The 25,512-nt window shown below is 34.0% G+C and overlaps 2 protein-coding genes across 6 annotated transcripts; both read left to right on the top strand.

The window, feature by feature from the left end:
- Positions 1 to 308: 308 nt before the first annotated feature.
- LOC109812118 (RNA polymerase II transcription mediator) lies at positions 309 to 9,130 on the top strand. 5 transcript variants are annotated; one of them, XM_020375996.3, is made up of 11 exons: positions 309 to 546; positions 1,309 to 1,338; positions 4,651 to 4,795; positions 4,975 to 5,173; positions 5,698 to 5,811; positions 6,074 to 6,159; positions 6,396 to 6,780; positions 6,894 to 7,355; positions 7,428 to 7,742; positions 7,838 to 8,173; positions 8,793 to 9,130. In XM_020375996.3, the coding sequence occupies exons 3-10, from the start codon at positions 4,701 to 4,703 to the stop codon at positions 8,162 to 8,164; spliced, it is 1,983 nt and encodes a 660-aa protein (XP_020231585.1). In that variant the 5' UTR covers positions 309 to 546; positions 1,309 to 1,338; positions 4,651 to 4,700; the 3' UTR covers positions 8,165 to 8,173; positions 8,793 to 9,130. The 5 variants fall into 5 exon arrangements, with proteins under 5 accessions (XP_020231585.1, XP_082931736.1, XP_020231583.1 ...); XM_083075610.1 differs by having other exon boundaries at positions 4,646 to 4,795; positions 6,894 to 7,352; XM_020375994.3 differs by having other exon boundaries at positions 4,646 to 4,795.
- An 11,765-nt stretch (positions 9,131 to 20,895) lies between these two features.
- LOC109812139 (deSI-like protein At4g17486) lies at positions 20,896 to 25,169 on the top strand. Its single transcript, XM_029274144.2, has 4 exons — positions 20,896 to 21,346; positions 23,528 to 23,815; positions 24,489 to 24,569; positions 24,696 to 25,169. The coding sequence occupies exons 1-4, from the start codon at positions 21,199 to 21,201 to the stop codon at positions 24,833 to 24,835; spliced, it is 657 nt and encodes a 218-aa protein (XP_029129977.1). The 5' UTR covers positions 20,896 to 21,198; the 3' UTR covers positions 24,836 to 25,169.
- Positions 25,170 to 25,512: the final 343 nt, after the last annotated feature.

Genomic DNA, 25,512 nt, shown 5'->3' with positions numbered 1-25,512 from the left:
AAATATGCTTGCTTAATCACTTGTAAGTAGTAAATATTTTATAACACTGTTTTGGTATGTCAAAAAACTTCAAATCATTTAAGAATAGAGATTAAAAGTCATTTATAAACATTTATCTTTCTTAACCTATCATCATGTCTTTTCAAAGATAAAATTGTAACAATCTAACAATCACCAAAATAGTATATATATATATATATATATATATATATATATATATATATATATATAATTATTTATGTAATTATATATTAGAATTAAAAAAGGGGCAATTTTGTATTCTATTAAAAAAAAAAACACTTAATCTTCTTCTCTTGTGTTTCTGAACTCATATAGTGCGCAAACTTCTCTTTCTCTCCTCCCAAATCTATTTTCACCGACGCCACCCACTAGCACCGGCAACCTCCGTTCTCGCGCCGCCGACGCGTCCCGTCCCCGAACCGCCGCCCATAACCACCGCGCGAACAGGGCTGTTCCACTGCACTCCCCAACAACACAGACAGTGCCACCACCTCCCGCCCTGCTCAGCTGCCCGGTTCTGGAAAAGTAGGTACATGGGTTTGTTTAGTGCCTCATAATCATCAAAATTGAGTTTCTTCTTCCTATTATATAATTGCTTCATTCATTCTCTTTATGAACTTACGCTCCCGATTTCTCCTTCTCTGTTTGGGGCTAAAGAATTAGGCCTCATAAATTTGCAGAAACCTAGTAATGTTTTTTTAAGCTAAGTAAGGATGGTAGGTTAGATTTAATAAACAATAGAGTTGGTTATGGAGGGGTCATACATGATGTGATTCGCAAATGGATTTCTAGTTTTATGGAGTGTTCCGTTGTTGACATTCTTCTTGCTGAGTTAATAGCTAAACAAGGTGTTAGAGGATATCTTGTATAGTCTAGATAATGATAACCTTTAACTCAACGAATTTTGTTCCAATTGATAATTTTTAGTTGGATTAGAGGGTGGTAATGTTATTTACTAATGCAATTCGGATTAATCTCAAAATTGTTTTAAATTACGGTCCTCAACAGCAATTGCGGCCGCAATGTAAAGGTTTGTTTGACTTACCATGACCGCAATTGCGGCCACATTTGCCACATTTCCTGCAAGGATTGCGATTCGCAACGAAACCACAGCCATAATTTAAAACTATGATCTCAACTGAATGTACAGTATTTTTTTCTGCTTTTTATAAATATTTTTATGTATAGATATTAAATTAGTATATTGAATTCTGTTCTTTAAATTAAATATTTTTATGAACTAATAGGTGATTAATTGTCTTGCTATTTGTCTCTTGAATGTTGTAGGTGCACTTGGATCAAATATTGAGAGAAGAGGTGCGCATTAAAAACATTTAAATTTTTATCTCTTGAATGTTATAGGTGTTCTTTGGTCTCTTGAATGTTATAGGTGTTCTTTCGTCTCTTGAATGTTGTATGTGATGTGTTGTTTGTTAGATTGAACTGAACTCATTAGGATGGGATCCAGTGTTGCTTATGGGATGTTGGTTCTGTGCTTGAATTATTATGCATTGTGGTCATGAGAGTTATAGGTGTCAAGGAGTTTTTTCTTGTTTCTCTCAAAGATTTAGTCTTGTATTTGTAGACAGGATCTAATTAAGTTTGAATTTCCCATTCATTATATGAATCATGTGTGTTAGGATGTAGTGATGTCTGAACCCTGGATATATTGAAGTTTATAAACTGTATAACATGACTTAGAGCCTATTTGGATGCAATCTATAAGGACTTCTGAAAGCTTATCTACTGAAAACAAAGAGTAATTTTTACTACAAAAGCTCTTGAAATTAAAAGTCCTTATAGGCTTGTATCCAAACATGTTATTAAGTTAATTGGAGTTCAGTTTCTATGCATATTTGTCACCATGTAACTCTAGTAGAAGCTGTAGAGGTTTGTAACATTCTGCCTCTAAGAGTATAGGACGAGAGTTCTCAAAAATAGAGAAAATTTCCAGGAGAAACTTCAAGAGAGAGAAAGACACTAAAGGAGACATATAATTACTAGATTTGAGTACAACTATGATGAATTTTAAATATTAATTCTATCTTAAAAAAATAAAAAATTGACAGTGATGGAACAATATAAAAAATTCTTTTGAGTCAGGCTTATGTCCCCTTTTATTCAATTATTCTCTAGCTAGGATGTTCATGTTCATGCTTGCTTCCCGTTGATTGAACAAAAGAACCCATCTTTACCATTAGTGTGTTTTTGAGGTTTTACTTTTTGGATTCTTGAAAGTCATTAAGCGGTGAACAAATGTTTGCACTTGAGAAGTGTAGCTCTGTTTCTGAAAAGACAGCCTAGTTTATTTGGTGATTCTATGCAGTCATGTTTACACCTCTTTTTATCTTTTATTTTGAGAGTTAATATTTTTTTTTTTACATACGAGGGCAATAATGTTAAAATAATACCTTCTCTTTTTAATGTTGTTGTTATTATTATTATTATTATTATTATTATTTTATCTCTCTAATGTTCATTTTTGGTTAGAGGACAAAAAAGAGACCAACGACAGAGAAGCGTGATTTGCTTCATGTCTTGCTCTTAGTTAGCTTACTGCTGAAATTTCTATAATTAGGCTAGAAGATTATTTAAGGCTTCAAATGTCTCAGTCATCATTCAATATTTTAGTGTAACATGCTTCAACTTTTAAATGGAGACTCCATAGAGTCAGTGGGGGGTCCAGTTAGAATGATAAAGATTAAAAGCTAAACTAGACAATTATCTTTCAAAATGATAGCTATGAAACAATTGAAGTTACTTCCAAATATTTGGGGATTGCTGAAAATGACAAAATTGTGGACTAAATGGTTCAACTAAATTTTCTACATATTATTGGATCAATTTAATGACTGGTATTTTCTTGTGTGGATTACAGTGAATAAGTTACAGTACTTTTTTGGTTGTGTAGTTGACTTGATGCAACATAATTATGATGATTCTGCTTTTTGATAATGTTATTGATCCCATTTGGCATGAAATCCGACTTGGGCTTCTAAATTCCTCATGATTGGGTTTTATTTATGATGACGTTGCATTAGCTGCTTGCTTTTGTTGTAAAGTTGACATCTCTTTATTGTCTATTTCTCTCAACTGATTTTGTAAAAGAAAAAAGGGTTTTTACACTGGATTTATAGAAGGCTTTGGCTGAAAAACTGGGTTTCTGGCTAGATAAAACTTTGTTGTTAACTAGAGTTGGCTCAAAACCTGCATTTTTATCTGGATTTAACTTAGACTGATTTTAAAACCAATTTCGTCAAAACTGATTTTGAACAAAAACCGGTTTTAAATCTCTTGGTTTGGTCAAAACCAAACCAGTTTAAAAAAAGTGGCGGATTGGTTTTGAAATTATCTATAAATATAAATGGTTTTGGTTTGATTTTGTGGCTAAGCTATCCATGCACATTAGATAGCCAAGAATAGCTTGATGGTATGTTCTATACTGATAATATCACCATTTGGTATTTTTCCTCCAACACATTCATCTGCACACCTGGTTTATTCTTCTCTTGAGGGCATGGATGGAGTCCTAACAACTGGATAAATGCATTGAATTTAGTTACTCATTTTCCATGAAAGGTTGTTCAGTATACAGTCAATGGAAAAATTGGAATAATCTAAATTGTGGTGCTGATGTATTACAATATTCCAGCAACATGCCAAATTGCTTATTTTACAGATTGCATAATGGATAAAAGAGAAATAAAGAGGAAGGGGAAAAGCTATATATGACTATATTGAAGATGTTTTTATAAGTATTTAAGGTTTTGATGGTATCATCTTGTCTCAATTGAATAAGTTAAATATTAATTATTGCTCCTACAATTAACCTTTTTGGAAAATGCCATCTTCTACAGGTATAACAACATAAAATATTACAATAATCGGAAGGATAGCCATGAAATCATTTAGTAGTTTTCAATCAATACTTCAATAGCTTCCATTAACATTTAGCGCATATGTTTTGAAGGTCTTGTGTGCTCAACTTAATATATTTTTCCTATAAGATTTCTTCAATAGCTTCCATTAACAGGAACTATTTCTTCTTATAAGATTTACATCACGTATTGGAAATGAAATTTGTTTTTGTAAAATGGTTATGCATGGCATGCTAAATGTCTTTTAGGCTCTGTCACTTTACGCTTGGATTGTCTTGGTACTGATCTACTTTTAGCACTGATGTGATGTGTGACATCAGTTTAACCAAAACTTCTATTGATGTGCAATTCAGTTTTTCTTAATTTTTCATGTTGATGCTAGGTGGTGGAGACATTAGTATATTTTTAAAATATTGAAAATTCAGAATGCCAAAGGACTGGAGAGAGGTGATAGCTCTTTGTCACATTATAGTAGCAGAATATCACCTTATCCAAGCAGCTCTAGTTGTGTTGGAATTTAAATGCTTAGACTAACCACTGTTTTATAAACACGCACTATTGTGCTCATCTTGTGGTTTACTTTGTTTGATTAAACTAACTCTATTACACCAACAAGGAGTCAATTGTCTTCTTGGCTAAAGTCTTCTATGTAAAGTGTAAACTGAAGAGAAATTTATTATTCATGTTTAGTTAGGCTTGGACCTTAAGGAATTTTTGACCCTTTTTTCCACACTTTCACCCCACAGTGCAGACAGTGATAGGATCTTGTGGAATTTTCTGGGAAAAATATTTTCTGAGGAAATGGACGAGGGCATGCAATTGCAAATTTCCCTCGACAAGCTACCAATCAAGCGTCTGGATTCCATTGAAGAAAATGGATTTGAACGATTCCCACCGTATGTTTCTTTCTTCTCTTGTTTCTCAACCTTTTTTTTTGGTAATCATTTCCTAATGCGGTGTCATTGCAAAAGTATTGATAGGAACAAGAACATTAAACCCCGATTTCTGTTTGCACTTGTTTCCCATGACTTCTCACTTCATTTGTGCATTTGTATGTGGTTTTGTGTTATTGCAGAGATGTGGATTATGATGAGAAGCGGCTCTCCCTAATCAGGCGAATTGATTTTGCTTGGGCTGTTGAGAAGGATGAGGAGAAGAAGAAAAAGCAAAAGACCTCAAAGGAGAGCTCAACGCCATGGCAATGGCAGAGCATGGTAGAAAATTTGCAGTTGGCTCATCAGGAGCTTTCTGTCATCATGGATCTCATCAACACTGTGAGTAGTGCATGTTACCTTTGGCATTGAATCAATGTTTTTTGATTTTGTCTATATTTTAGGAACCATTGTGAGAAGTTTAATTTCCTATCTGAATATATGTTTGCAACAACACAAGAGTATTGCTTGAGGCTATTTGGTTTTTGACTCTGGAGAAAAATCTCATGTAAAGGCTTCCTTTGGAACATTTTTTTAGAAGAAATCAAGAAAATGCTTGTATGTGGCTTAAAGGAAATCGTGTTAGTTTCATTCAACAAGGAATGGAGTAAAGTGTTGAGAAACTTCCATGAATGTCAGCTTACAATGCCAGAGAACCAGCAACCATCTATCATCTATCATCAGTTCATCATGAGGCATCATGCCATATTTGATTGTAATGGAATCTTTCCTGTATAACCAAGTTCTTTGCATTCTGGATGGCATCGATGTTTTTAATTTTTTGGTGCAGTTGCTAGTGTAACTGTTTTAGTTATGTGCAGGCTGACAATACATATATGATATTTTGTTCACATTTTTGTACTTAGGTGGAAGCAAATGATGCAGTAACGGTGGCTAGCATGACAAGACCAAAACTATTACCAAATGAAGCTTTGTCTGACCTGGCCGTATCTGCAGCCACCAAGCTGCAATGTTACCGTGTAAGTATTCTTCTATATTCTTTTTCTGTAAAAAAAATTGCACTGATGTTTATTTGAAGTATTATTTATGTTCATAATAGCAAGTCAAGATCAGCTCCCTTTTTTACAATGTAGTAAGTTTATTTGTTTAAATAAAAAGAATGCAACTCAAAACTTGTAGCAACTTGAATCTCTAACAACTTATCAATGACAAGAACAATTGGTTTAGCCTTCACTGGGATATGTAATGAAATCTTTGAACAAACGTTTCTAATCTGTGCAGAACGTTGGGAAATATTTCAAGCAATCTGCCAGGGCTTTTGAACAACAGGTTGCTCGGGAAGCTAGGTTTTATGGTGCCCTTATCAGGTGAATTTCCATTCTTAACATCTTACTTTAATATTCATATATTTCGGCTGCTGCTGGCAAGAATTTGAGACCATGTTTAGATTGCAAATCACCATGTTTTGTTGCCTTCAAAGTTGGCTCTCAAGTAAACACACACCTGCGTTCATTTCATAAATAATTTAAAGAAATTCACTTTAGGAGAATGCTGGTTTACTAGCTTACATCACTACCTATCATATAACCTTATAAGTGGACAGGTTGCAGCAAAATTGGAAGGTTAAACGGCAACGCCAAGCAGCTATTATTCCAGGGAACGAAGGCTTCACCTTTGATCTCTTTGATAACTCTTATGACCAACCAGCTATTATTCGCTCATTGTCTATGTCTACTGTTAGAGTCAATCATGATGCAGCTGGAATGCTGGCAATAAATGTGTCTCCTGACTTATGCCATTCTCTCCAATTTGGTTTTGTTGGTGCACAATCAGATGATATACAGAGGAAATCCAATGAAAACAAATCTCAGTTTTCAGGTGAGCATAATTTGGGAAAAACTGGCGAAGAGTCCTCAAGTGATGAAGAGTGTGTTACGAAAACACACTCACTTCTGCGTGAAGTACATAAAGCAATTTTCAGCGAACAGGTAGATTTGTTCTTTCATTATTGTTGTTGGTTTGCTGTGACTAGTTTGTGCAATATTAATATTTTGAACATTTCTGATGGTGTTTTGTTGCTTTGGTACTCTTATGCTTCCAGGTGTTTGATCTGGTGAATCGTGAAGCATTTAACACATTTACAGGTGTCAGTGTGACTGGAATACGGGAAAATTATTTACAATTGAGCTTAGATCAAGGAACCTCTGTGTACTTATCACTCGTGTCCAATGATCAAGATCATCCTACAGTTAAAGGTGAACTCACCAATAATGTAGAAAATGCCAATTTACTTCTGGAATCATCTGATGGAATGAAGCTTGAAGCCAAACAGAACACCCCTAAGAAGAAAGGGCAGTTTTCTAATTCTATCTGCTATGAGATTTACATTCAACAGATTTTTCATGAACATATATTTGGAAGAGGTAGCGAAAAACCAATTTCCTCTGGAAATCGTTTATCTGGCATACAGGCAAAGGATGGCTCCAGTCTTCTTGGTCATTTTTTTATGTCTTTGGCTCACAGGATCTTTTCAACTAAAGTTCTTGCAGAGCTAGAAAACGTGGTATTACTCTTTTCAAATTTGACTTTAGCTGGTCGTAACATGGAGATTTAGTTAATTCTTTGATATCTGCAGGTATGCAAGGTCCCATATCTACAGCTAATTTCTAATCCGACGTGGAATTCTCGAGCTTCATCCTGGACACTCTACATGGAGGTTCCTCAATCTATTCTTCGTGGTTCCCAAACCAAAACATCAGACTATTATGAGAAAAATGCTGTCAAGCGTCAGTTTTGGACTAAGGTGGTGGTAAACGATGATTGCATCAATGTTAAAGCAGAAGGTTCTCCAAATGTTGCCGGCCTGTTCAAGGGAAAGTCTGAGGAAAGCCACTCAATAAACAAATATGACTGCAATTTGGCTGATCTTCCTGTGATTATTTTGCAGCAGGTAAAGATAGGAAAAAAAAAAATTGATGTCATTGCAATGACTTGTATTCGTGTAAATAATAAATCATGCTTATTACTGCTATTGAAATTATGCAGGTTGCGAGCCAAATTATTAACTGGCTCTATGAGGAAGCTCTGATGGTTGGGATAAAAGCAAATCGGGACTTTTTATGCTTATCTTTTGAGCTGGAGCAGGGTGAAACACTTGGTCTGGTTGCAAGTGTTGATCCAGAAGATAGTGAAGGTTGTATATCTTGGTGGTTGGTTATGGAGGACAGTTTTGCGGAGGAGCAAAAGCTTCAAATGAACATCACTGATGGTGCATCTGAATATAGGAAATTCCTTGGTCACTTGTCTCTTGATTTGTTATACGCAACACTTATGGACTTAGTTGGCTGGTGCAGTGGTGGGGGAGGCCAATGAAGAAAGAAGGTATCTGTGCTTATTTATACAATTCGTGTACACTACACCTCAACTGATTTTTATTTGTCTAAAGTAGAAATTAAGAGGATTTTTAATATTTGAGATGAAGAGAAAAATGTTAAAAAGTTTTTTTTTTCATCTGTAGTTTTTTTTAAAAGAAATTCATCTTGCAAAGATAAACAAAATAATAATTTTTTTAATAAAGAAAAAGGCACTCAATTTAATACTTCAACATATATTCATCACTGAATTAATCATTGAAATTTTTATTTATTTATTTTTATTAATATGAACATTTATAAAAATTTGAATCACTTATCTTCTGAGTGTCCATGAATCTTTTTTCCTACAAAAAATTTAATGCGGAGCCGCAACGTTTGCTGACCTAACATTGTATGCAAGTGTTTGACGAGGAAGAAGTGATTGAGAATCCAAAAGAGGAATCAAAATCAGATAGTAAAATGAGAAATAAACGAGTCCATTGATTCGATGACTTTTCTGTTTTCTGCCTTTCTATATTTTTCTTCCTCATTTATATACATACTCTTTGATTAGTCTACAGATAGCGCCTTTGAGTCACATTGTGATTTTCTAAAATAGATTAATTTTATAATTCTCATGCATGCAGGATTCTCATCATTTCCTTCATTAATTCAGAGCAGTTTCTTGTAGACTCTCAACTTCGTCAATTTATTGCCCACTTCTCTCTGCATTAGACGCTTTCTAATTGATGCTCAAAGAAGTGCAGAGTAAGCTTGAAGCCTTATATGTCAGGTTGACTTAGCATGGCAATTAGCCAGTCCAAACTATTTGCATTTAACTAAATAAGGAAAGCCACAATCTTGATAAGATTTCTGAACTGAACCATAGAAATTATCTGCACTGCACTTCAGTTTTTAAACCAGAGTAAATTTAATTAAACTTACTCTTGGTTTAAAAAATATAACGTGTTATGTATTTTTTTTATAGCATGAGTATTTTTTATTTGAAAATTACTATAGGTGATAAAGCTCCTCCTCCAAGTATTATTCTACGATAAATATACTATTAGAGCACATATTTATTAATATACAAAAATATTTTTTTATTTATTTTTTATCAATAAGAATCAAATTCGATACTAAGAGATTGCAATAATTCATAACAGCCTTCAACTAATTGAGTTAGATCTCTTGATATAATTTTTGCTTGATATTTGATACATAATCATACAAATAAATTCAACGAAAAAAATCACTTTAGTCCTTTAAATTATAAATTATTATTATATTAGATTTTTAAACTAAAAAAGTAAGAATCTAAAAGTATAAACGATAATCAAATAAATCCAAAATTTTAAAAATAGTGCAGCTTAAACAATAATATTAAAATATTTTTATAAATTAAAGTGATAATAAATAATTAAATTTAAGAGTTTCTTATGAACTTGTTTAATGTTTTCTTAGTTGCAATTGTGACATCTTTAAATTTTAGAAAATAAAGTGATTATTTACTTAAAAAGACAAATGAGATAGAAATTGACTCAAAGAGTGGTTATTAAGAAAATAAAGAGTTCATTGTTCTTAAATATTGATCGAAGTATCAAGCTACTCTAATAATAAATTTAAAGGAGTTATTTTTTCTTTCACATCTTTTATTTTCTTTCAAAAAGAAATAAATAAATAAAATGGTTAGATTAAAAGAAATAAAGAGTGTGAATAAAGAATGACTATTTTCTAAAATTACTATTAGAATAATTTAATTGATCCTTTTCTCTCTCCCTATATGTAAAATTATTATATAATTTTTTATTTTATTGAAATCATTACTCATATTATTTAAATATTAATATACGATATTTAATTAGAAATAAACTTCCCAGTAAAATTTTATTTTTCATATTTTATACATTTTTATATGAGCATTTTTTCATGTAATTAATAATTAGAAATTTGTGGAAATTATGAATGTCTTACTATTAGTATTATTTTTGTTGTTTAAAGTTTTTCTACATTGATTTAATTAGCTTATTGATGGTGTAAAATAGCGTGCGTTTCGTTTTGTTTAGACAGTTACATAAATCTTTCAACAATTAAAATATTGCTAATCTAGTTCTTTAATTATAAAGAAATTTATTTTTCTATCTTTAATTTATTTTAATTGCTTGAAAATATGACATTGATATCTTTTAAACATTATATTAACTTTTTAATTATTTAAAAAAATATTACAGTATGTTTCTTTATAAAAAATATTATAAATGTTAAAAAAGAAATTACATCTAAAATCACTCAAATGGGATTAATAATGATGAATTCGATAGAATATATAAGATTTTAAATTTAAATTTTATTATCATTATTATAATTCATATTTTATTAAATTATATGTGATATAATTTTATTATAATTCATATTCATATAGATATAAAAAAAATTATATGCAATATCAAGAAATTTTAATGGATGTTAAATATAATTTTACTACTCTATATGAATATTCAGTTAGTAACTTCGACAATTTTCTTTTAAATTTTGGTTGCTGACGGTCCCAAATCCCAATCACAATTATTATGTCATGTAATCATAGCGGAAGGTGGGGGCGGGGAGTTCATGACAAAAGATGAAAAAGAACAAATAAAAAGAAAAGAGAATGTATAGAATTTAAAAATTGATTCATAATTACATGATAATGCTTTCACGTGCTTCCGAAACCTAGGGAAGAAACAGTTAATGCATGTTTGGATAGATGTTAGATGTTTTTTAAGTTTACGTTCATTTAAAAGTTATAAACTTTTTTTTTTCTTAGAAAGTGAAAATTTTCACATTTGTAATGATGCAAATGCTTTCTTAAATATGTTGTGAGTAGTATAATAAAATCAAATGATTTTGATTTCAATCATACATACCTATCACAAATAAATTCCAACTAGTGTTATGAGTTTGAATTATATTTTAAATTGTTTTAATCTAATTTAGTATATATATAGAGAGGGGGAAAATATTTACTTATTATAACACTCCATTTTTTTATAAAATATAATATAAATATTTTATTGATAATTTTATATTTTCATTTTTATTAATAAGAGTTATTTAATATTAAGTTAATTATTTGATATATTTTAAAATATAATATAAGGTGTTTTATTAAAATGTTTATTATAATATTTGATTAAGAGGGAAATGATTTATATATGTGATTAAGTGTTTTAAATGAAAAAATGTTAACGGGAGGTTAAGGTTTTAAAAGAGCATTTTTTAATTAAATTCTTTTTTGTGTTTCATTTTACCTATGTGTTTTAGAGCTCAAAAAATAGAAGTAAGAAGAAAATCATCTCAGAGTTGGGCATCCATCTTCTTCTACTTATCAAGGTAAGGAAAGAATGAGAAACCTCATTCTGGGTGTGGGATTGTATGTTGGGTAGTAAGATTGACTCTAATCTTGTATATGATGTATGCCTATGTATGAAGGGTTTCCTCTAATGTTTCTATTATACTTTCTATTTTGGTTACTCGTAATTAATGGCATTAATTGTTAGAATGTATGATCAATTATATGTTTTGGGTTGTAATTGTATGATTTAAAGCTCATATGCATTTTTTTGGGAAACCTTAAGGAAACTTATTGTGATAATTTGTGAAACTATTGATTGATATGTGAAAATTAAGTGATTTGAAATATTAGTTGCATGTTATATAGTAATTTTATCGAATATATATGCATGAAAATGGATGTGGGTAACTTGCAGTCGCTAGGGAGACTTGATTTTCACAAAGGAAGGTCACACTCTCGCTCAACTAGACATGCAAAGTCGCTCAATGAGAAGCTTTAGGGAGATTGGTCACTCAACAAGAAGCCTCAGCTTGCTCAACTAGATATTTTTCGCTCAACTAGATATTTTTCGCTCAACTACACGTTGGTGGCTCAGTTAGATGTTGGTGGCCCAACTAGATGTTATTTTCTCAACAAAAGGCTCTAGGGAGCTTAGCTCATTCAGTGATTGTTAAGTGGTTGTTTTATCTTTGTGATTTTGATACTACTTTTTTTTCTCTAGTGATTAGTTGATGTATTTGAGAATGTACATAAGATATATGAGATGATATGAGAATTATGTGATGCGTGAAGTGAGATAATGTGTATGTTATAGCATTGAATCTATTTGATATGCATCATGTGCATAAAAGATTTTTTTATGGGGTACGATATGGAATATATCGCTAGGGAAAGTCCCTTGTGAAAAAGTTTGGGAACCAACCTTGGAGATAGCTCAGTTTGGAAGTTTCAATTTTGCCCTCGTGAGCATGAGGTGTATATTGCTTGGCTTAGCTATTCCAATCAGATGCTAGTAGTGTATCCTTCTAGTGAGAGTGTGTAGAGGGTGTGACTCGACATGTATTCCTTTACTATTATATGTGTATTGCTAGCGATAATGCACAAATGTGATATGTGATATTTTATTGGTGCTACATGCATGATATCACATAGCCTGTGTCAAGTGCATAATGCATTATAATGTAACTATTATTGTTTATTATGCTATGACCAAATGACTATGGTTATAATGTTTACTTGTGTATGTTATATCTTGTATTTTTTGTTTGTATTTGGTTATCTAGTTTGCATTCCTACACTATGGATTAGAGTGAGATGTTTCTCACTCCTTTTGTTTTATGTTTTCCTTGATTATTATGCATATAATCATTAACATGAGGTTAAAGATATTGGTGATGAGACTTAAACTTCAGTGTTAAGTTTTGCTTTGATAAGATATGTGACATCAGGGCATAACTATGATTAAATTAGGATATTATTCTATTGAATTATTTTGGAAAACACCAACTTTATTCCTTACGATTTCATTGATTATGTCATTTTGTTAAGTTAAAAATGTGATACTTTCTACTTGAACACGTTGAGTTTATTTATGAAGATCATATTATTTAATTTAATTTATTATTTATATCTTATGTCATGTGAGGTAGAGGGTGTCACACTTATCTTAAGAATAAGTCTACTTAGATTTACTTTACTCAATAACTCATATTTTATATCAAATTTCAACGATTGAACTATTGAATTAAAAATTCTTGATACATAGATCAAATATGCAAATTTTAAAAAATTTGAAAGTTATTTGATACTTTGTTATATAAATTCAAATTGACGTATAAAATATTTTTATGATTATTTGTCAATTTAAATTAATGAAATGAAGTATCAAATAATTTTTAATTTTTTTAAAAAATTTGTAGACTTGATCCATAAATTAAAAAAATTTAATTTAATAGTTTGATTATTAAAATTTGATGTAGAACATGAGTTATTAAGTGAAGTAGGTTTAGGTAAATTTATTACACTTAATAATTCATATTATTCCTTAAATTTTATCGATTCAACCATTAAATAAAAAAAATTTAATGCATAAATCAAGTTTATAAATTTTTAAAAAAATTGAAAACTATTGAATACTTCACTTTATTAATTCGAATTTATGGATAATCATAAAAGTACATTATACATTGACTTGAATCTATATAACAAAGTATCATATGATTTCCAAATTTTAAAAAGAATTTGCATACTTAATCTATACATAAATAATTTTTAATTTAACAGTTATATTGTGAAAATTTGATTTAGAACATGATTTATTGAGTGATGTAAGTTTACCAAATCTCACTCTTAAAGTAAGTGGATATATATATATATATATATATATATATATATATATATATATATAAGTTTATATTTTTAATAATTATATTTTAGTAATGAAATTATAACTTAATAAGTAATATTTTCATAATATTAAATTATATTTCTATTTTTTTTTATTTTACATATACTATAAAATATATAATTATTTTATTTCTATATTTTTTAATGTTATAATTTAATTATATATAATCTTAAAATTAATGTGTTATGTATTATCCGTACTGCGAAGCCGAGCTCCGAGCTCGGCACCACAGCGCAGGACGACCTCGGACACGCGCTGTGTGACGTCAACTCGTCATCCTAATCAGATCATAACTGATCTCGGGCCCAAGGCCCAACAAAACCCTAATACATACAAAGGTACGTGCATTACTTATACGAGACTCATACTCCCACAAACATTAATTTTAGCATCGGAGTCTCTTTTGCAGATACTACCCTCATCTTGGAGCATCAAGCGTACCAGCGAAGGAGGCTCACCAATCTTACTCAGAGGATCATCTCTACAGTAGATTTCCGGTAAGAACATTTGGCGCCCACCGTGGGGCCGATCAAGACAGCTTTTATCGGCCACGCTTATGGTTTTCACCAGAAGCCATAGTAGACGCACAACAGACGACGCAAACCACTCAACCACCATGGATAACGAAGCAGCGTTGAGGAGACTAATCGATCAGGTCGAACAGATGCGGTAGCAACATGCCGCCGACCTACAAAACATGCGTGCCCAGCACGAAACCGACCTAGCGGCGATGCAGACCGCCAATGAAGCTAATCTAGCGGCGCTACGTGCTGAAAACGAGCGGATTCGCGCCCAGCTCCCTTGGTGCCCCTCTGATCATCCTCCTGAGGCGAGCAACCTGCACGAGGAAGAAGGGCACTCGGTCTCTCAGCCCCGAACTGCGACTAGGGCACCGACTCCACGACCTGTCGCGCACCAGTCTCATGTTCCGACGAACAAGTCGGTCCATGAAGTCAACAAAGCCCCAACTCATGTCACAGGGGGTCAAGCAACCTTCCGTCGTCATCCCTTTGTGGATGGCATCATGGAGACACCACTCCCTCAGGGTTGGAAGCCTCTCCACCTCGATCGCTATGATGGCACGACGGACCCTGACGAGCACATCGACCTACATACGACACAGGTAAACCTCTACACTAACAATGATGTTATATTATGTAGGGTTTTTCTGACTTCGCTCAAAGGGGTCGCGCTCAACTGGTACACTCAACTACCTGCCGAGTCAATTGACAGCTTCGGCACCCTGGTCAGACGGTTCACAGCACAATATGCGACGAGCCGACCTCATCACATAACATCAGCTGCCCTGACCAGTCTCAGACAGAGTGACGACGAGCCACTCCGGACGTTCATGGAACGATTCGCCGCCATCTCGGTAAAGATCCGAAATCTGAATCCCAAGGTCGCACTGCACTCCATGCTCATGGCGTTGAAGCCAGGACCTTTCGTCGATAGCCTTTGCCGACGACCTCCTCCCGACATGGACGAGCTCCGAGCTCGCGCTGCTGGGTACATCCAGATGGAGGAGCATGCCGAGTTCCGCAAGGCAATTCGCGACAAACCACAAGGAAAGCAAGACCAAGGTCAGGCCACGAACATTTAAAGTTGGCGATCGTGTTTGGCGATTACGGGGAGAAGCAAGAACAGACCCCTCCAAAGGAAAATTTGGAACTTCAAATTCCACCCACCTCAAATTTTATTTCTCTTAACTTGTAAATTCAAGTGATGTACTCTTTTTTCCTCCTCAGCCTTTTTTCCCACTAAAGAAAAGGGTTTTTGGCCAAGGAAGGTTTTAACGAGGCACACCTTAGAAATAAATCAACAAAGCAACTCCATTCCCATACATTTTCGGTATTGGCACATTAACCATGACGACTTGCCAAGGTCGAGTCTGAACCTTGAGACTACATTTTCTTAACCAAGGTCGAGTTCGAACCTTGATATGCCAAGGTCGAGTCCGAACCTTGAGATCATATTTTCTTAACCAAGGTCGAATTCGAACCTTGTTATGCCAAGGTCGAGCCCGAACCTTGGGACTACATTTTCTTAACCAAGGTCGAGTTCGAACCTTGATATGCCAAGGTCGAGTCCGAACCTTGAGATCATATTTTCTTAACCAAGGTCGAGTTCGAACCTTGATATGCCAAGGTCGAGTCTGAACCTTGAGATCATATTTTCTTAACCAAGGTCGAGTTCGAACCTTGATATGCCAAGGTCGAGTCCGAACCTTGAGATCATACTTTCTTAACCAAGGTCGAGTTCGAACCTTAATATGCCAAGGTCGAGTCCGAACCTTGAGATCATATTTTCTTAACCAAGGTCGAGTTCGAACCTTGTTATGCCAAGGTCGATTCTGAACCTTGAGACTACATTTTCTTAACCAAGGTCGAGTTCGAACCTTGATATGCTAAGGTCGAGTCCGAACCTTGAGATCACATTTTCTTAACCAAGGTCGAGTTCGAACCTTGATATGCTAAGGTCGAGTCCGAACCTTGAGATCACATTTTCTTAACCAAGGTCGAGTTCGAACCTTGATGTGCCAAGGTCGAGTCCGAACCTTGAGATCACATTTTCTTAACCAAGGTCGAGTTCAAACCTTGATATGCCAAGGTCGAGTCCGAACCTTGAGATCATATTTTCTTAACCAAGGTCGAGTTCGAACCTTGATATGCTAAGGTCGAGTCCGAACCTTGAGATCACATTTTCTTAACCAAGGTCGAGTTCGAACCTTGATATGCCAAGGTCGAGTCCAAACCTTGAGATCACATTTTCCTAACCAAGGTCGAGCTCAAACCTTCAAACAACAAATTTAGGAGCTCCTCAGAAGCCCCTTCGCTCTTACATCACTCGGTGCTTGGGGGGCAAGTGTACTGGCCAGCCAAGTTGCCGACTTGTCCCTCACCAATCTATTGACTCAATCAAAGGTTTACCAGCCTGACCAAGCAGTAAACTCATCATTGCCGAGTTCCTCAGCTCGGCCATGAAACATGGACATCGGAATACCACATCGGCCCAAAGAGGCAACGTCATCAAACAGATAAAAATACAATCTTGTTACCACGCCGCCTGCACGTTATCGAGAACGAGGCGACAGTTGCAACACATGGAATCTTGACAGGCAAGCATACGCGAAAGGTCACTGCCCCCTGACGAGCTCGGTCTTAACTCCTCGACCTACGGTCTTCGGAGCTGGGAGGGCTAGTGTACTATCCGTACTGCGAAGCCGAGCTCCGAGCTCGGCACCACAGCGCAGGATGACCTCGGACACGCGCTGTGTGACGTCAGCTCGTCATCCTAATCAGATCATAACTGATCTCGGGTCCAAGGTCCAACAAAATCCTAATACACACAAAGGTACGTGCATTACTTATACGAGACTCATACTCCCACAAACACTAACTTTAGCATCGGAGTCTCTTTTGCAGGTACCACTAGAGCTGTCAAAATGGGCCGTGGCCCGTGGGCCAACCCGGCCCACCTTGAAAACGGGGCGGGCCGGGCCAAAATAAATAACAATTTTATGGTAAGTGGGTAAATTTAAACCCGGCCCACTTTTACCCGGCCCACTTGGGCTAAACCCGTGGTGGGCCGGGCAGCCCACCAGCCCACTTTTTTTTTATTGCAACACCAACAGCCAACCCAAATAGGAACGGTCCGAACAGAGAGCATAAAGTGTAAAACAAAACCAGTCAAAATTGAAAACCCTATTCAAGCAAGGAAACGGGACCACGCCACGCCGCACTTCACTGCTTCAGCTTCGGCTTCACGAAGGCTCTGCTTCATCTTGACGAAGGTTTCGGTTCACGAAGGTGTCCCTTTGCAGGTGGCTTCAACTTAACGAAGGTGCCCCTCTACACTGACTCTGACTCTGTTGCTAAATTTGGTGTTTCATTTTTTTTTCTCACTTTGTAATTTGGGGTTTAGGTTAGATTCCTCTCCTCTCATTTGAGGCAGTGTGATTAATGTTGAGCTTAGGAGAGCTTAAAGAGTTTTGATGATCACAACATGAGAACAACAACTTGGAGCACAAAAACAAAGTCAAAGAAAAGTCAAGAAAATGCTATGAGTTGGAGCTATGTAATAGAACTTAGGATATAAATTGTTGTGAATGTGTTTCTATATTTTGTGTGCTTAGTATGCTTTGTGCATAATCAAATCTTATCTAAACCAAGTAGAGAGTATATGATGATGAGTTAAAAACATTGGAAAATTATTTTGAGTCTTAAAATGAAGTTTTAAGAACTAACTCAAAATAATCGATTATTGTTAAATATAATCGATTATTTCAGCAAATAGGCTAAGTGGAATGCCTTGCTGTAATAATCGATTATTTGCCGAAATAATCGATTATCCCAGGAACAACTCTCTGGAATAATCGATTATCCAGCTAAATAATCGATTATAATGTTCTTGGTTGATTTCCAGAAAATCTGAAGAACAAAATAATCGATTATTCTTTAAAATAATCGATTATCTGTGTCTGAAACTTTTATAAATAGTTTGAACTTTGAGAAACTTCAGACATGAGTTAGAACTAATAAACAATTTGTGAAAAACGTTTTTGTGAGTCTTTGTGACATCTTGGAGAGTTTTCTTTGTGAAATCCAAGAGTGAAAACGTTTGTGAAAAGCGTTGATAGAAGATCATCATCATCATATTCTTGAAAGGGGAAGATAAAGATTTGTTCAAGAATTCCAGGTGAATTCGTTCCTTTTATTCTTTGTGAATCTTTGTGGAAAATCTTGAGAAGGGTTTCTCAAGTAATAAGGTTTCTTGTAGTGGGTTCTACAAGGGGTGCTTTCTTGGGGTCAAGAAAGTGGTTATCTTTAGTATAGAAGTATATGCATGTGTGTTTGCTTGTAAACCTTCTTGATTAAAGATAGTGGAACAAATCTTAATCAGGTATTGATTAAGGACTGGATGTAGGTCACATGTGGAGTGGCTGAACCAGTATAAAAGACTTGTGCAATCTTCTTCTACCTTATCTCTTACTTTGAGTAATTGCTTAATTGAATATTAAAGAAGATAAAACTTGATTAACAAGTGTATGTGAATCTTGATGGTTTAAATCTGTAATTGAACATTATTGTTGAACCTCATTATGTTGTAATCAAGTGAGCATATTGCATTCATATTTTTGTAACAAGTCTTTAGAAGAGCTTCATTTGGAAATTCTGTCATAGAAAAGTTTTGATTGAAATTAAGATCCAAAATACTCTGATAAATTTTTTAAAGGGTCATTGAATCCAATTCACCCCCCTCTTGGATTGTGCCATTCTTTTCTATCAATTAAGATTTGAGAAACCGCGATTAAGTAGGTGGCTTAAGTGATTGTTAGTTATGTACGTATGGTGTGATTCTGAAATAAAGAGGGATATTTTGAGATATGGGCACTGGGTAGTAGAGGTTATTATGATATGATATTGATAACTACAAATGTGATTGGGTATATATGTCTTTCTAGGAAAAATTAGAATTGAAATCTATGGTGTTGTTTGTTGGCGCTGGATTCACAGGCCTACTCCCAGTCCCAAATAATTTAGGATTTATTCTAGCCAGGTTGTATTATAAAATACTTCTCTTGTTGGTTCAATTGTCGTTACCTTCGTGCTTCCGTGTAATTATAGGACTGAAACCCTCTTGTGCAGGATTGGTTATGTTTAAGAATAGTGTCTTACCTCAGGATTGGTTATTATTTTGCAAAATGATTTTATTACGTGGTGAAGCTGTATATTCCTCAACTAAAAGCATGTTTGCTTCGGTTTCTAATTAACAAATGATGATGCGTGGCCCGTGCTTTTGAAATTTTAAATTTTGTTTGTATTTTTTTTTTAATTTTTTGGTGGGTTGGTGAGCTGGCCCGTTTGACCCACCAACCCGTGGTGGGCCGAGCCGGGCCATAAAAATTCTGACAAAATAAAAAGTGGGCCGGGTTGGGTTGGCCCGTTTTTAAGGTGGGCCAAAGTGGGCCGGCCCACATGGGCCGGGCTGGCTCGTTTTGACAGCTCTAGGTACCACCTCCATCTTGGAGCATCAAGCGTACCAGTGAAGGAGGCTCACCAATCTTACTCGGAGGATCATCTCTACAGCAGATTTCCGGTAAGAACATGTTATATCCATAATTTAGATTTATTTAATATTTTTTTTATATATTGTTAGATCTTATTTTTATTATTGATGGAAAAAAATACAATACTAATACTACTACTAATAATAATTATTTCTTCATTACATTTCTCTCTAAACTAAGAGAGCCCACAATTATAAGTCCCACTTAGTTTCTTTAAACAACTGTGATATGCTCATAGTCGCATATTTGTTGCTTGAGCTCTATTATATAGTATTGCCTTTACCAGATTCAAATTTATTTTGATTTGTTTTGGGCTGTTGATCTCATAAAGTTGTTATTTTAAGTTTGAATTTTGTTATTGATACGTAATTTTTATGAATAAAAAAATAATAGAAAAGAAAATTTTTGGGTATTAAGGCTTATTTGCAGCATGTGTTTGATAAAATTTCAATTTAATGTAACTCACGTTAACTTTAAAGTTACAACTTTTTATTTTTTTTATTTTTTACATTTTATGCATTAGAAAGTAAAAAAAAAAAGTAGTTCTAAAAGTTTTACGACGGATAGTATAATAAGTTATGTGTTATATTTAAGAAAATTGAGTAATTTATTTAAAAATATTAAATTTGTCATTAATTTAAAGTACTTTTCTAAAATTAATCTTCTCTCTCTACTTGATCATTTTCTACTTAATTATTTAATGTTAGAAAGATAAATATACATGTCTATTTATCTGCTTCAATCTTAATAAAGAAGAGAATCTTTATCTAATTAATTTCAAATATTTATTATTTTTTATCTAAATAAATTGTTAATTTAAATATGAGAATTTTAGAAAAGATATAATCAATATAACTGATAATTAAGAGAAAAAGAAATAGCAAGTGAATCCTAAAATAAAAAGATAGGAGGTGATTGTGTAACTAAGTGTGAACAGCAAAAGTAGCAGGGAATAAAAAATTGGCAAGTGGGGAGGTGGAAGTGAAGTGAAAGGTGTGGCGTCTTGAGTCAAAAGTAACCGCTTCTGATCAACTATAAGTCTAATGTTTTGTTAAGGTTATTGTCTGTGTGTCTGTGTGGCATGGACATGGACCTCAATAGAAGATGGATCTGTCTTCTGTGAGGGTCTTATCTTCCCCATGTCCATGGAATTTCTCTTTCCTTTTATAACTGCTTTCCTCTTTTGGTAATTTCATCTGTAAGGTTGCCCTATTTGCCCCATAATTTGTACAGTACGTCACTATGGGAGTGGACAACGATTCCACTTCACAATGCAACGACCAACACAGCAAAATCAACTCACTTGTCGTCTTGAATGTTTACGATCTCACCCCTATTAATAACTACCTCTACTGGTTTGGATGTGGCATCTTTCACTCTGGCATTGAAGGTCTCTCTTTTTCCTTGCTTTACATTACTGTGCGCTAGATCTGATGTCTAGAGTTTTATTTATTTCTGTATGTTGCTGTAAGAACCTCCCAATACTTATGCTTTTTAATGTTTTCTTTCAATGTTAGTGACAAACTTTTCTCTATGAAGAAGGGAATAGAGAATTAATGTCTGATTCCAAAACTTACTAGCTAGTAACTCAGTTGACTTGTGAATTGGTGAGCGAACTTCATAGAGGCAAAAATTAACTTGTCAATTCAATGAATGTAAACTAACTAACTAAATAATAATAATAAATTACATGGAGCACGGTTAAACTAAATGTGTTATTTTGGTGCTACTGCCCAACTTTTCTCTATGAAGGGGGACAGATAAGGATAACCTTGATTACTGAATAAATGTCTGATTCCAAAACTTAATACTTGCCAAGGCACAACAACTTCCTAGCTAGTAACTTATCGGACTGTGAATTTGAGGGCAAACTTCATAAAGAGGGAAAAACTAACTTGTCAATTCAATGAATGCAAACTAAGGCCGCAGAATAGTTTGAAGGTAAAAAGATGACTGATTCAAGTCCAAACCGAAAATATCTTCTACAGCATGTGTTTTAAGGTATAATATGGTATTCTTAGGAATGTTATGACCAAAATTGTTATTCCTATGAACATGCTTGATTAGTATTTAATTAATTTAAAATTTATTAAAAAATTGAAAAATAAAAGTAAAAGAAGAAACATGGAAGAATTGAGTGAGGATAAGTAGTTATTGTAGAAAATAACTTCTATTCTATGAAAACAGGGGTAAACGGGGCCTGAGATACTCGCCTTTCATTTCATCATGGAAATGAGAACCAAGAGAAATATTAACATTTTATATCCTTGGAAACAACTTGTACCAAACATGAGAATGCGAAGTTTCCAATTTCACTTTTTGGTGAAACCTTTTTGATACTTTGAAACAAACACAACCTTTGGTTTTGCTACAAGAACCCAAGGGAAGTTCTTATCTTTAGGCAAAAAATGGAATCCTAGGTTCAAGCTTGCCAAGCATTTCACACTGCAACAGTCACAATAATAAATAACCCAGTTTTATATGTAGAATGAGAAAGACCAATGATACACAAACATGACTTTGAATAATGAACACACAACACTATCACTTGTATTTACTGTACAATAGCCCAAAGGTTTTTCGGCTGGAGTGATGATAACAAGTTTTAAAACTAAAAAATTTATTGAATGCAGATCAATTTCTTTGATCTCATGCTTGGGGGTGGTGGATTTTGTATATTCATAAAGCCTTAGTCATTTGGAGCTATTTTAATGATGAGAATCCCATTTTAACGGCCTTCCAACAGCTCTTTTCACAGTCCTCTTAAAAGATTTCCCAAGTGTCAAACACCTTGTTCTCTGGTTTGACATTTATATTTTGCAATCTTCTTTATGTTTGGCTTTCAATCCACTTTATTGTGTCTACTGTCTAAAGACTTAAACAAGGCTACTCCATGTATTCCAAAGTGTTTTTTTGGTTTGTACTATAATATCCTCCAACTAATGGTCAAAGACTAATTTCTTTCAAGGTGTAAAGACTACTGAAGGTGTAAAGATTAATAATTCCTGTATATATGTTTTATGATTATTCAGTGTTAATGCGATGAAATCATTTCATTCATCCCTAATTTTTAATAATACAATAATACATGGCATGGGTAGCCGAAGGTTGTTTACGCGTATTACATTACTATAAGAGCTACAATCTCACTGTCAAGTGCAAAGCTAACATACATATATCTTCAGTTGCAATACACAACTCCTTTTTACCATCAAAATCATCATACTTGACATCTTAGGTTCTTCAAATCCATCCTTTTAGGATTTGTTATATATTGTGTGTGAGCGAGATTTCAATTTCATGTCTAAAAATGGTTTTCCTGGTTGATTGAGAACTTGTATTCAATATAAATAAATAAAAAGAAAATTAGCATATTTGAACGTGCCTTTTTGTATTATTGTTTGGAAACAACTATTGTTTTGTCAGAATTGTACTGAAGATGCCATCACTCCAAGAAAATGTCTTTTGTGATTTATGCTGATGTGTTCTCTATTGTTTTAATTCGTGTTCGTAATGCTAATCTGGTGAGACTTTTCGTCTTTCTTTCATTGTTTCTTGTATTATGAAACAGTGCATGGTAAGGAGTATGGATTTGGAGCGCATGACTTCCCAGCAAGTGGAGTTTTTGAAGTGGAGCCAAGGAATTGCCCTGGATTCATATATAGATGTTCCATCACTTTGGGTCAAACCAATATGAATCCTTCTGAGTTCCGAACATTTATTGAAGACATGGCTTCCAAGTATCATGGGGATACCTACCACCTTATCACTAAAAACTGCAATCATTTTACAGATGATGTCTCCTATAGATTGATTGGGAAAAAAATCCCGGGTTGGGTGAATAGGCTTGCTAAGCTAGGTAAAACATTACATGGAAATTCGTTTTTATGCTTATTTCTTAAACCTTGATATATATGTTTACTTCAATATTTATCTTCTGAATTCTTATTATGAACTAGATGGTAGTTGCTTTCTCCTCTGTTTTCATCTCTTTGGTGAGAGACTTCTAATATCAAGCTTCTGTCTACCCAATCCGTCAGTTATAAAGTTTAGGGCCATTATAGGACTCAAACTTTTCTGAAAGCATACTTGAATGTTGAAATAGATAGAGAAAAGACTGTCTCTTAAAATATTAAGTCATAAGCTCTAATATATATCACAGAAATAGAAATTTTATAGTATGTAATTTTTTTTATTTTTTGGTGAAGTATAGTATGTAATTTAATTACATAACATTTGAATTGAGTTCAAGTCAGTTGTAGAAAATAGAATCCGACAATGATTTCATGTTTTCTTCAATGTTTAAACTTTAAAGTCCATACTGTCAACTTACTTAGAGTTATGCTTGGCAAAGAAAACTAATTTCTATGAAAATATCAAACATCGGTTGTCTTTGGTTGGTTAACACCATTTGTAATGTCATCAGGTGAGGTTAACATCATTTTGGGTGACAGATATAATCCAATATATTAATTTTTCTTAAAAATACAATAAGCATAATTCTAACTTCAACCTTTTGGCCAAAATTGCAGGTGCTTTGTGTAGCTGTCTACTTCCTGAAAGTCTTCAAGTTACAAGTGTTAAACAGCTACCTGAGTACCATGAATGCTCGGGTGTGTATATCTCTTATTCTTTTTTCTTCCCAATCAACATGTATTCTTAATGTGCATACTGAGTTTCCATCTTGGTAATATATGCAACCTTTTTTTTTTGTGTCTTTTTTTGGGGACTGTTTGCAGATGATGACTTTATTGAATCTCTTTCACCTGCCACTCCCCGTGAGTCAACAGAAATAGATGATGAGCAAGAAAAGCACCTTCTTTCATCATCCACTGGAACTGAGGATGTTACTTTCGTTAAAGAGACTCAAGTAAAATAAATATAGTTTCTTTGAGGTGAGAAATAACACAGGTTGTCTTCGCTTTGAATGTTTATCCATTTGATTTGCAGTGATTCTTTTTTCTCATTCTTCTGTGGCTTTCTTCATTTAATTTGTTTCATTCATTGAAAATGAAGAAGCCATTCTTCTGTAGTGTGTAAAGTCTTTTGAATGGGGCTTTTTTGTTTGTGTGTATTTTTATTTTCTTTTGAGGGGTGGAAAGTGGGATGAGGTTTGGGACTCACAAGTCTTTGTTATATTGTCATGTAAAATTGTAAATGACACGAGACATCCATGTTTGAGGCTTACGAATGTTTAATGTTGTTCTAACCAAGCTGATATCCTGCACAGTTACAGTAGTAAAAAAAAAAAAGAAATGACCGATGTAAGCATGATTAGATCCGAAAAGTTCTATTCATTTTAAAAATTTCTGTTATAAGGATAGTTAATAATATGCCCTTCCATATTTTCAAAGACCCACTTTTGCTCTTGTGGTTTCCCTGTGAAAGATGGTTGCAGCTTACAAATAGTTGGGTGTGTAGTTTCAAAATGGTATTTACGTATAGTATTGTACCTGTCTAAGGGCACACTCCTTTTCTTCTGGGTGAAAGGGGACCGAATAAGAGCTCCAACGATATCTCCAAGGGATGGGGGAGGTACCTGCAAAGGGTACTCCA

The sequence above is a fragment of the Cajanus cajan genome, chromosome 5 (assembly GCF_000230855.2).
Source record: "Cajanus cajan strain Asha chromosome 5, NIPB_CcT2T_4, whole genome shotgun sequence".
Taxonomy (NCBI): domain Eukaryota; kingdom Viridiplantae; phylum Streptophyta; class Magnoliopsida; order Fabales; family Fabaceae; genus Cajanus; species Cajanus cajan.
The sequence above is the reverse complement of the archived record's forward strand: the minus strand, read 5'-3'. Positions and strand labels throughout refer to the sequence as shown.

Coding starts and splice junctions, on each gene's coding strand:
- LOC109812118 (XM_020375996.3), top strand. CDS start 4,701: ATGGACGAGGGCATGCAATTGCAAATTTCCCTCGACAAGCTACCAATC. Junction 6,781..6,893: donor AAGCAATTTTCAGCGAACAG/GTAGATTTGTTC, acceptor TTATGCTTCCAG/GTGTTTGATCTGGTGAATCG. Junction 7,743..7,837: donor CTGTGATTATTTTGCAGCAG/GTAAAGATAGGA, acceptor GAAATTATGCAG/GTTGCGAGCCAAATTATTAA.
- LOC109812139 (XM_029274144.2), top strand. CDS start 21,199: ATGGGAGTGGACAACGATTCCACTTCACAATGCAACGACCAACACAGC. Junction 21,347..23,527: donor CTTTCACTCTGGCATTGAAG/GTCTCTCTTTTT, acceptor ATTATGAAACAG/TGCATGGTAAGGAGTATGGA. Junction 23,816..24,488: donor GAATAGGCTTGCTAAGCTAG/GTAAAACATTAC, acceptor CCAAAATTGCAG/GTGCTTTGTGTAGCTGTCTA.